The sequence below is a fragment of the Chelonoidis abingdonii genome, chromosome 10, assembly GCF_003597395.2.
Source record: "Chelonoidis abingdonii isolate Lonesome George chromosome 10, CheloAbing_2.0, whole genome shotgun sequence".
Lineage (NCBI taxonomy): Eukaryota > Metazoa > Chordata > Testudines > Testudinidae > Chelonoidis > Chelonoidis abingdonii.
Window position 1 is genome coordinate 49955622 of NC_133778.1, and position 12053 is coordinate 49967674.

The window sequence follows — 12053 nt, forward strand, 5'->3', positions numbered from 1 at the left end:
TATCTACGTACGAGGCTCTGCTTCTATCTATGAAATATAAAGAGCAAAGATGAACCCAGCAATTTGCCCATATCATTGGTTTCTTACATAAAAACTCAACACTGATTCCAGAGTGAAGTCCACAACCTTCTTGTGACACTACCTGTGCAAATATCCCGCAGTGTCACCAAAACTCTTGTACCACTTTATATACGTTCACAACTCTCATGGCTAATCAGAGGAATGAGGGCTAAAATGTCAAGGAAAGAAAAACCTGAAATCACGACAAGCCCTTCATTTTTAGTGGGGCAGAAACAAAAAAAACCTCACTTAAGGGACAAAGATACATCCTTGTTGAAGATGTGTTTTTCTTCAATATTTTGCCACCTCTAATCAAATGCAATCAGTTCACATTTGACATAGGAATCACCAGTTTGAGCACTGGCACTAAAATATTAATGTTGCTATGATATTCCATATCCTATTTCTATGTTCACTGCAACTGGTTTTATCTACAACATATCTGCACCTTCTCCATATATTTGATGTTAAGAGAGGGCTGAAGTCCTTACTCTGGCAAGAATCCTATTAATTTCAATGGGAGTTTTGCCTGAGGAAGCAACTCAGGATCATATCCCTAAGCAATTTCAGGACTGCAAAGTATTTGAGAAAGTATTATGGCAAATGTTTTCTGATAAATCATTTACAAAGGCAGAATGCACAGATTTTTTAATCTTTTGCAATTGCACTCTGGAGGTAGCAGTTAAGCATATTTTACAGTGCTTTGGTGTTCACCCCTGCAGCACATACACAATCAGGGTGACCTGATGTCCTGATTTTATAGGGACAGTCCCGATTTTGGGGGCTTTTTCTTATATAGGCACCTATTATTCCCTACCCCCCATCCTGATTTTTTACACTTGCTGTCTGTTCACCCTATACACAATGTCTACATGCAGCATGACTAAATGAAAATATAGGATATCCCTGTCACATGACTAAATTAAGACCTATAAAATAATACTGGCATTATAAAATTTGTGTTAAAACTGATAACAGCGATTCTGATTTACTGACAATGAAAATATATAGCATTTTTCTGTCAGAACATTTATCAACACTTGGCAAGCCTAGATTAACCCGACACGTACAATGATCCAAAAACCGATCTTGTATGTAATCTTTTCCATTTATTTTTATTTATTTTAGTTATGATAACATTTATCAGTGTGCATAGGAAGATTGAGCTTGAAAAGATTTGGTTAAACAAAATGTCTGTTGAAATTGGCTAGCTGTATTTTTAGTATGAGATTACAAAATAAGATACTCTCAGAATATCTCACCTGGATTTCAGCAATAACTGAATCTACCTGATAATGCTAAATCTGTATTAACTGCTATGATTTAAAACCACTGAATTCTGAACTAAATGACATGTATTTACTATATGTAGTATTTACTAAAAAGTATCTATTTTGCAACTTTATTCTGAACTTGTTTAAGGCTAAGCAAAGTTATTTCTGTAATTGCCAGTAACAAAGTACTCGTGAGTGGACCATTTTAATCAGTTTTATTGATTTATGCTTTCAGTTCTTATTCAGTTAAAAACAAGGCACATTAAATATATTCTCTTATTGCTCTATAAATGCATGCGGCTCATGCTGTATATCAAAAGTAATAAATAATGGCAATAAAACACTGAGACAGTTATAAAAATGACAACACAGTCTCAAACACCAGTATTTAACACTCCAATCTAGAACAATAACCCAACACAATACATAAAAGTGCCACATGGAAAAATATGCAGTATACATTCCCGCCCTCCCCCAGACACTATTGGGCTTATGGTTTTTGTTTAAACAGTAGTTGTTTCATACTAGATTAGAACAATGCAGGACAATGAAATTTTATAGCTGAATTGACCTGAACAGTAATCATGAAGTAATCTTTTTTCAAAACAAAGTGTGTTGATGAAATCAAATAATTCTGGATTTTTTTTGTTTTACTATTTAAACCAGTATAAATAATATATGCAACTTTTTATGTTGTACAAAGTAAGTATTTATACACATTCTATTTTGCCACAAAAAACAAAAAAGCAAAGAGCTAAGACATTTATTGCAACTAAAATTCAAAGTAAGTCAATATAAGAGGACAGGCACACAGCCTTGAAAATCCCTTTACATTCTGCTTGTTATATTTACATTAGTAAAGCAAAAGAACAGCAAGGAGTGAGTATGTGGTAGACAGTCTAGGCTTTACAGTGAAACCTCAATTATTCTTAATAGTATAACTTTTCAGGGAGTAGAGGAGGAATTATTTTAAAAGGTGTACTGAACCATAGAAAATGTTAAATGCAATGGTTTTCTTAGCCTGATCTGAAAAAGCCTCTTATATGTCACTTGTAGCCATTACAATTTAAAAATTATTGGTAGCATAATATCTTTTTGAAAAATATAAAACAAAACTCTGTATTATTGTACCTTGATTTCCTCCCAGTTCTGGAATATGTGGCAAAATTATTATTGTGTTCTTTACTCTTTACCATGAAAGGACATTTGACACAAATAGCTTTATATCTCAAAAATACAGATATACATTTTATCCAGTGTATACTGACATATTTCAATGCACAAACGTAATAGAGAAACAATCCTATGGCCCTTTTTGTTCATAAATAGACCTCATACAATCAAGTGTGCACGAGGACTTAATTCACGTAGACTGAGCCATACTAGTGAGTGCTCGGTGGTCTCAAAGGCAAGGAAAGTTGGTTCTCCACTGCATTGTGTACAATAAGGTACAAAGCATCTTGATGTTAGGAAAATCTAATAATGAAAAATCATTTAAAAAGGATCTTACCTGGGACTTTTTAGAAGACTGTCTCCCCCACAAGATTTTGTTTAGACTAAGTGCTCCATATTCATTTAAGAATTGCAGGTGGGATTTTCCTCCTTCCATTTTTAGATAGATACAGTTTTTAATAGCTGGAAACTTGCTAAATCAAAATATTCACACACTACCACCTGCAGTTAGCAGTATTATCATAGTTACTACAAATCCTCAGCACTTACATACTTTGGATATGATTTTTTTTAAATTGACTATTTTTCAGAACTGTACTGCTTGCAGAATATTAACTTAGTATCATGTTAAGGAATTTGCAAAACAGGATTAAATTCAGTCAGATTTTGCATTTAGTTGTGTACATATGTGGTAGCACTTTAAACTCAAGGCGTCTGGTTTGAGATGTAAACTGGTATTCATACTCAAAGGAGTATTATGAAAGAGAGTCACCAATAAAATATGCATTCATTCTCCCCTCCCTGTCACAGATCAGGCAGAAACCCTCCATCTGATCTTAATGCTGATCATAGCCAATTTAATAACAGGAAGAGTTGCAGGGTAAATAGCCAGTTGGAGTATGTGTTGAGAATGGCTCAACTAAATGGCCCAAAATTGGATCTTTTTGCCTTTGCATTAATTTGCTGAATAGCCCTAACCACTTTTCAGTAAGGCCTGCTGAAATGCAAAGTAACTTTCCCATTTAAGTGTACATTTTGCAAATATTAAGTGGCTAGGATTAGTGCACTATGGCAAAGTTCTTGTTTTACATACTTTCAGTATTTGTCTAAAAATACAAAAACATTCTGAGACTTTATAGTAGACTCCAATACCTGCTAGACAAGCATGGTTTTCACACTTACAGGAGGAGGAGTGAAAGCTGTACCCATACATTTTTAACTCTAAATTATAACTCATCTAGGAGACTTTTGGGTTTTTTGTCCTATCTTGTGCTCTTCCAGTCTCATGGTGTCAAATTTTTATTGCCAGAAATCTGTCTAGCAGTAAGATTGGTGCCATTGAATGAGAACAACGTTGAGAAGTATTGAAGTGACTATGTAATGTTCTATAAATATCACTATGATTCCGTATCGGGATGTTTAATTTAGGCAGTGTTCAAGATATTTCTTTGTGGCATCCTCCTGAAACCTAAATGTGAACATTCCCCCTTCCCCCACCAAAATGATTCCTCTCTTCCTTTTTGTGAACAGGCACTTTGAACACATATGGTCTTGCACATATGCAGAATACTTTTAACGACATGGATCTCAGGTAGCAGTCACTCTTTGTGCATCATTTTCTTTTTAAGGGTGAAGATTATCTAAAAGCTTAATAAAAGCTGTGAGAGGGAGTATCTGTGAACAAGCCTTTTGCAGACTATTCTGAATTCCTGCAAATAATTTCTACCTCTAAAGCATGTCCAGTCCAAAAGGCCACATTTTGGAGTATTAATATCAGCACAGAAAATAAGGAAAAGAAATGTATCAGTATGTTTTTGTATACCCTGACCGCCAAATACAGATCACGTAGAATAAACAGACATTTGAAAGCACTGGAATATTTTTCAGCACTGAATGAGGCAGCTACACATAGACAAACTATCTTGTAGCTGTAAGCAGGTTTTGTACTTCTCAAACTCACAGTCCACCACCACTTCGATCTACTGGAATAACAACTCTCTCACGTAGGTTCTCTTCAGCAGTTTTCATGAGTACAGCCAATCGGCTTCCAGACACATATCCTTTCTGAATAGCACTCATGAGCTTTAAAAAAACAAAAACAAACCACAATGTTTACAGCATATTAATGATAGCAGCCAAATTTAATTGGCAGACAACACTTAAAGAGATACTATCCCCAAAGGCTAAAGTCTTCCTTGCACTGGGGATTCCACCCATCGGTGGCCAACCAGTAAGGTAGCTGCAACTTAAGCAAACCCATCATGTAGACAAGGTAAATTACTCTGAGCTGCTATTTCCATTGATGCACCCTACCCCTGCTTGAAACCAGGATATACTACACTGGTGTAAATCAGTTTGTAGCTATGTACACTATCTATACTAGCGATCTGGAATGGTTGCAGCATCCCCTGATGGCTTGTTACCAATGGCTGAAATTGAGACAGATCTCCAGTGTAAACAATGCCAGAGTTTATGAAGTATGTTGTCCAAACCAGTAGCAAAATGTTAAAACACAACAAATAATGCTGTTATTATATGTTTTAAACAAAATGGTAGGTATTGCTTTCTAGGCCTGGATTGTGGCACCCTTTAAATGTACATTTTCCAGTATGGTCAGTGGTAGTTTTACCTGTGTATGTACAAATTACGGATGTGATATATTTGTAAGTAACAGTGCAACAGACCCCCCTACACCATGGCTTTCTAAAGCCATTCATTACAACCAAGCTTGCAAGGTAATTCATATGCGTGAATTATTTTTAAATCTAAAAAGAAAGTCACAAAGACAGAAAAGAGAACATGGCTCCTGATCTACCACTGCCCTTGCAGTGTACCTTTCTCACTAAGCAGTCTTACTGTAGTGATAATATACTAGACTTGCACAATCCTTCTAAATCCCAGTTTCTTTAGACTTTTAAAACCAGTTTGCATTTAAGTCCTTGAAACTGGACTCTCAGCACTACCTTAATGAACATACTCTAGTGTTAGAATTTAGCTTTTTGTTTTTAAAAAATCGATGGATAAGATCCGCATTGGACTTGAAATTACATGTAGTCTGCTGGTAAGAGACTTTCCAGTACAAAAAGCAATTGGCACTTACAAAATATGATTTCTTCCTCCCAACAGCAGCTAGAGTAGCCACTCACTTCAAATTTCTTCCCTTTTTCAAAACTATCGCAGGTACACTTGGGCCTACACAAACCTGGTGACCTGGAGAATAATTAACTTCCAAGAGAATTTCTAGTAGAAAAATCTGCCAGGCCCCATGGGGAGCATGCCACAGAGGGCCAATTCATCCAGTCCCTCCTCCTCCTGTTTAATTGCTCTTTCCCCTATCTTCTATGCCCTCCATCTATAGTTTCACATGGTTTCACTATCTCTGGTCCACGTAAGTAAAGGCAGCTTGGGCCCTTGGACAGTACTCAAGAAAACTACTTGCTGTCCGAAAAATATTCAAATATCTACACAAGCAATGTTAAGGAGCTGCCAGATCCTCAGCTAGTGTAAACTGTCATAGTTCCACTCTCACCAGTGGAAGTACGCCAATTGACGCAGCCAAGAAACTGGTCTGTGATGCAACAGACTAGTGATCACAAATGCACTGGCGACCCAGATGCTGATATGTTCCTCTACTCAGGTCTTACTCTACAAGAAACAGGAAAACATCCTTTTATATCTTCCTTCCTCCAGTATTGATTTGCGTGATATCAGTATGGTAGCAAAATATGCAACTCTCATTTTAACTTATTGACTTTTCTCTTAAAGACTGGACTAGAGCTTAGCAAACACTTTGTAACAACGTACCTAATGAATTTAGCTTCTGCTTGTGATATATCTGAGCATCGTACTATCTTCATGATTATTCTTTATTTAAAAATTCCCAACTTTTTTAAACTCATTAGATAGACTGCAGACAGTTTCTGAAAGCATTCATTGTTGACTGTTTGCAACTGGTCAGAAAAAAAAAAAAATCACATGGCAGTGCTCTGTTCCCCACTTGGATAAGTGAGCAAGCACCTTGGCACACATTCAAATACAAATTTCCACAAGTATCTGCAAACATAAAAGTTTCCACAAACATTCTGCCAGGAAATGTAATCCAGTGAAAGTTTTCAGAAAGCAAACACAAAAGGAGCATGAATCCTAATAGATCCATTTTAAAGGATTTACCATCATTTACATAAGTTCCACACGTTTAATTACCTTGGTGCAAAAATCAGGTGTGTTTTATTACTTGCTACCTTTTTTACTTGTTATTTTAAAACTTAATCTATAGTAGTGCACAATATGCTGCATACTGTCCACATATATAGAAGACATTCAGCCCAAATGTACAAAAGGTCTGATTATTGCAACTCTGAGCGCAGTAACCAGATTTCAAACATTTATTTTTTTAAGAAATCTGTTTCAAAGGTGACTTATAGTGCTTTTTTGAAACGCAGAGGATAAACTAGAAGCCACCAATAATTACAGTTTTTAAAAATATGCAAAAAGTGCTGTCATTCACATTTTGGAAGTATTAAAACCATAGAACATACAACCTCTAAAGAGACAATTGAGCACAATAAACACTGCATGATTAATTGCCAGATTTCGGTTTCTTAATTCTAGTGCACCCCAACTAACCAACCTACCCACACTCATAAACGGAGAGAATTCTGTTTATAAAATGCAAAGTCACATCTCTTCTTCCCCAGTTGAAACTTTTATATAAAAAGGAGGGCTCTCTCTCAATTGCCTGAAAACATGTGATCTTTTTTTAAAGAAAATTTATTAGTATGTCGTCACAGGGCTATTTTTTCCATTTTATTTTAAATGTTTTTTTGGTTACTATGTTTTAGGTAAATAAATCCTCCTTTTTTGCAATGCCAGACATAAGCTGTGAAAATTTTCTGCATTTGGATTCAAGAATGCTCTTATCTACAGCTCATCTCCAGAGAGACAATTACCATTTCCTTTGCCTTGATCTTGTTTGTTCAACTTGACACAGTGAAGAAATGGCTGACATTGACCAAAATCCCCAGCATTAATTTATCACATGTTCAGCATTCATCATTGCCATGATTCGAGAAAGACCTGGCAGTCATTTGAAATACCTGACCAATAAAGACTCTACAAAAACAGACCTGGCTGGCTGGCTGGAAACAAACTACTGATGTGAGGGGAGTCAAATGGATGGAGGCAAATAATTCAGTGATATCTTTACTGCCTTCTGTTTTTTTCTTGTGAAGTATTTGCATAAAGATACATAGACAACAGATGTTAATGTCCCCCTTTCATACACTCTGATGCCTTCTCTCTTTAGATCATTCAGAAATTAAACAGGACAATATGGATAGCAAAGACCACACATTGAACCTGCCACTTCTTGCCCCAATACTTCTACAGTGAAGCTTTTAATCAATAGTCCTATTCAGTATGAACGAATGCTCTTGTTTGAACTGTGCAACGGCTGGCTAAGCTGTGCCCTCAGACGTGTGGGTGGCTCACACCTAATTTGAAGGAAGCAGCAGACATGAATCTGAGGGTAGGAGTCAACCCTCTACTACTGAAAAGGATACCCCTTCACACTACAGGATATACTGTCTGGGCCTAAGGCGGTTTGTTTCTGCATAGAAAAACTCCTTGAGTTTCAGAGTTGCCTGGGAATTCTTTGCGGGAGGATGGGGGATAAGGGGTATTTCGTCTCCTTGCATTGCCTAGGCCTTGTGGCCTTAAACAGCTTCTGAGGACTCTTGATAGCATGTGCTACCCAACTGCAGCTGTTCCCTGACGGAATCTCCACAGCATAGACACAAAATCCACATAAATTACTACTGCAGAATTGATCAGCAGTATATTGTTCTGTTTCACCCCTCAAGTTTGCTAGGAGACTTACAGAGAGTGATGGGCTCCTAACCCTATCCCTAACGGTAGGGTTCTAAATGGAGATGCAGGTATAGGGTTTGAATTTGCAGGAACCACCATTAGTCATTTCTATGTTGCCTCCAGTTCAGATCTGCTGGTTTAGTGTCCTCTCTCACAGAAGTCAAGGGGAGCATGAAGTCTTTTGTTCTTTCCCCTTTTAGTTGGGTTACTTTAAAAAACAGTACAGAAGACAGCCCACTATTTAACCTCCTGATAGCTGGGAGGCAGACAAACTCCATGTTTTAAAAGAAAACTCCTATCAGTCATGGATGGATGGATACCTACTAGCTCATCTACAATGTCTCCTTGCCAATGCAGGACAGGCAATCTATGCTTGGGGTGAAATCCTGGCCCCAATGAAGGCAATATTCAAAATTCCTATAGATTTCAATGGGGCCAGAATTTCAGCCTCAGTAAATTCTTCACTGCAACAGTTAGCTTGGGTTCCTCACACCATCTTGTCAACTGCTGGAAATGGGCCATTGTGATTATCACTACAAAAACTTTATTTTTTTTTCCCCTCTCCTGCTGGTAATAACTCACCTTAACTGATCACTCTCATTATAGTGTGCATGGTAACACCCATTGTTTCATATTCTCTGTGTATATATACACACACATCTTCCTACTGTATTTTCCACTGCATGCATCCAATGAAGTGGGTTTTTGCCCACAAAAGCTTATGCTCAAATAAATTTGTTAGTCTCTAAGGTTCCATAACTACTCCTCATTCTTTTTGAGGATGCGTGTTACACTCAAGTTACTACACTCGAGCTAGCCTAGTGTTCTGCTTTGCGGTCGCTCTCAGAGCTAGTCTCTAGAGAGAGGGACTACACTGTGCAACACTTGAGCTACACAGAAGGATTCAATTAGCGGCTGATAAGTTGCTGTGACATGAGCTGATGCATCTCCACTGCATTACTGTGCTGTTGTTAGCCAACTATACTCACTGATGGGCTAGTTGGCTGGATCTTAAAACGTCTCCCAACTCAAACTAGAGATTTGTTTGCTGGATGTCAATTGGGTTAGCAATAAAACTGAGTTATACGTCAAGCTAATAAAGTAGTGAAAACAACCCCTTAGTCTCTCTCTCCACTGCTTTGTCCAGACATAATGGTCATCACTAAAAAAAATTATAAGCACATGCTGCAGCATTTGGCCTTACAAGGATAGGCTCGGAGTATAGGACATTTTGTGATCAATACGAATACTGGTGTAGACATTGTTGGTATTTCTTAACGTTGATACAAACACTGTCCACCTTTAAGCAACATAAATTAATGGCAAGTTTGTAAAATTATATATACAAACCCTACATCTAGCTTTGATCATTAATTTCCAATAAAGAGCAAAAAGAGATGAGAGTTCTTTTGTTCCTTTCATTACAACTAAAATAGAAAACCACTCACCTGCAAAAACTCATTGAGTTCAACCTGCCCGTTTTTGTTCAAATCCACTTCATTTAAAATCTCATGAAGCGTATTTTCATCAATTTGAATGCTTATGCTCTAAATAAAAAACACCACAACAGGCAAATCACCACAACAGTTAAACATGATTTATGCCATACTGCACAACTGACATAAGAATTCAAAAAAATCAAAAGAGAAATTTTACCTCTAACACACTTTGAACATCTAGTATGGTAATAAAGCCTTTCTTTTCTTTATCGAACATGTGGAATCTCTTTTTATATCTGCAAAACAGGATTATTAATGGAAAAGATATACACAAAAGATTGACAGAAATACCTTCCCAGGGACTATCTGGGAGGTTCATTTGTATTTCATTTACCTGTCAATATCTGAAGGTATAAGTGTGATTTCAGAGCTGTCTGTTAATTGCTCTGATTTTGCCTTGTAGCCCATTTCATAATACAGAAACTTTTTAGCAGATTCAAGTTCTTCCTAAAATATGAAAGAAACAAAGTCTCAGTTCTAGAATAATAATGAATATTTACATGCTGAATTTCTTCTATACCATAATATTTCATTGGCTCTTTTCACATACTTATAATTGCTGGTCCTTAGAGGAATATCAGCATTTGATGGCCAAAGAGTGCTTAAGAGTGAGCAAGGCCATTAAGATAAGGAACCATTTCATGCATCACCTAGATCACTGGCTTTGATGTACAAGTGTTTTTTGACAATTGATAATTACACTGAAGACATGGAGTGCAAAGATTTTTAGGGCCATATCATCTCCTCAATCCACACAAGCAACTCATGCTGAGGTCAGCAAAAACAGCACTTGCAGCTCAAGTCCACAAAATCGTCTTTAATTAAAAATTGGTATCTTATTCTTTGCTTATTTAAGAGCTGTGAGGTGGTGATTTGGGTATTTAACATCTTGTGTGGAAAGCCATAAAATGCATAAATTTACCTGAGAGATTGGCTCTGACCCTTCCAGCTCCCTTCAATATTGTAATCAAACGAGAATTCACAGCCTTTAATCAAATGATCACATACTATTTCTCAAATATATAATACAGTATATTAGCTTAGCATACACTTATTTTCTACAACTTAATTACCATTATGTAGCATCTTTAATATTATGGTCAATGTATGCCATAAGAGCCACCAATACAAAGAGTTCACAGTAAACCTTACTTACTCAATACACTATAGATGGCACATACCAATAGTACAAATTTGCTGGGCGTGTGCGTGTGTATGCGCCCTAAGTTTATAGCCAGGGTGCACATGTCGCAAAGATTTACACATGTGATTAATTCAATATCTTCCATTGTTTTTTTACAGTACTATTGTACCTCTATTGGTCCCAGGATAACAGAGAGACAAGGTGGATGAGGCTATAATATCTTTTACTGGACCAGCTTCTGTGAGTGAAAAAGACAAGCTTTTGAACAGAACTTTTGTTCAGGTCTTTAAGGATATGAGGAGAACTACTAAGCTTATCAGGACTACTCGCAAGCTTCATGGTAAGCACGTACACAAGTCTTCACAGGATCAAGACCTAAGTTAGCTTTGAAGTTAATGGCCTCCTCCCCTGGAAAACTTAAGAAATGCTGTGTGGATAATATACTGCACTCTCAACCCCCCAAATAGCAATAAAGATATACTAGATCATAATGAAAATAGAGCATATAAATAGGAATGAAAAAGAAACGCATTTAAAGATGCTACATGTGTAGTTACTGTAACAGGGTGATCTGCCCCCATAACAGCCAGGGGTCCTGGGGCCTGTAAGTCCTGTACTAAGGTAGAACCCTGTTAAAAATAGATTAATACCTGGCAATTTGCAAGGGATCAGGTGATTGCCTGATAAGCACTGGATTCTGCTAAGGGCTGAAAGAACTGAGGGAGGAGTGCTGTAAGCAGCAGGTTGGCTCCGGCAGCAGTGGGACTCCCAGACAGGTGGTTTGTAGCACTGGGAAAGAGCTAACAGAGCTGGGGGACTCCCACAATGAAGCCCTGAGGTAAGGGAAAGGGACCTGGTATAGCCATTGGATTTATGTTGGAGTATTTATTTGGTGTTTTTTCTGAAGACTATTGGTACGACCAATAAATGAAGCTCTGAGAAAAAAGGTGCTGATTCAGAAACTGGTGTCACTCCTTCCTGGGCTGGAGAGAGAGACCAACAGTCTACACTTATCTCCTGTCTATGTGTTCCATT

General features: G+C 37.3%; 1 protein-coding gene across 2 annotated transcripts in view; it reads right to left on the bottom strand.

The window, feature by feature from the left end:
* Positions 1 to 1532: 1532 nt before the first annotated feature.
* Positions 1533 to 12053, bottom strand: part of GPD2 (glycerol-3-phosphate dehydrogenase 2) — a 100691-nt gene continuing 90170 nt past the window's right edge. For both annotated transcript variants that reach the window (XM_032789167.2, XM_075070221.1), the window contains 4 exons: positions 10209 to 10321; positions 10032 to 10110; positions 9824 to 9922; positions 1533 to 4589 (listed from right to left, as the gene is read on the bottom strand). In XM_032789167.2, the coding sequence (XP_032645058.1) occupies positions 4464 to 4589; positions 9824 to 9922; positions 10032 to 10110; positions 10209 to 10321 (417 nt within the window). In that variant the 3' untranslated portion in view covers positions 1533 to 4463. The remainder of the gene's footprint in view (positions 4590 to 9823; positions 9923 to 10031; positions 10111 to 10208; positions 10322 to 12053) is intronic.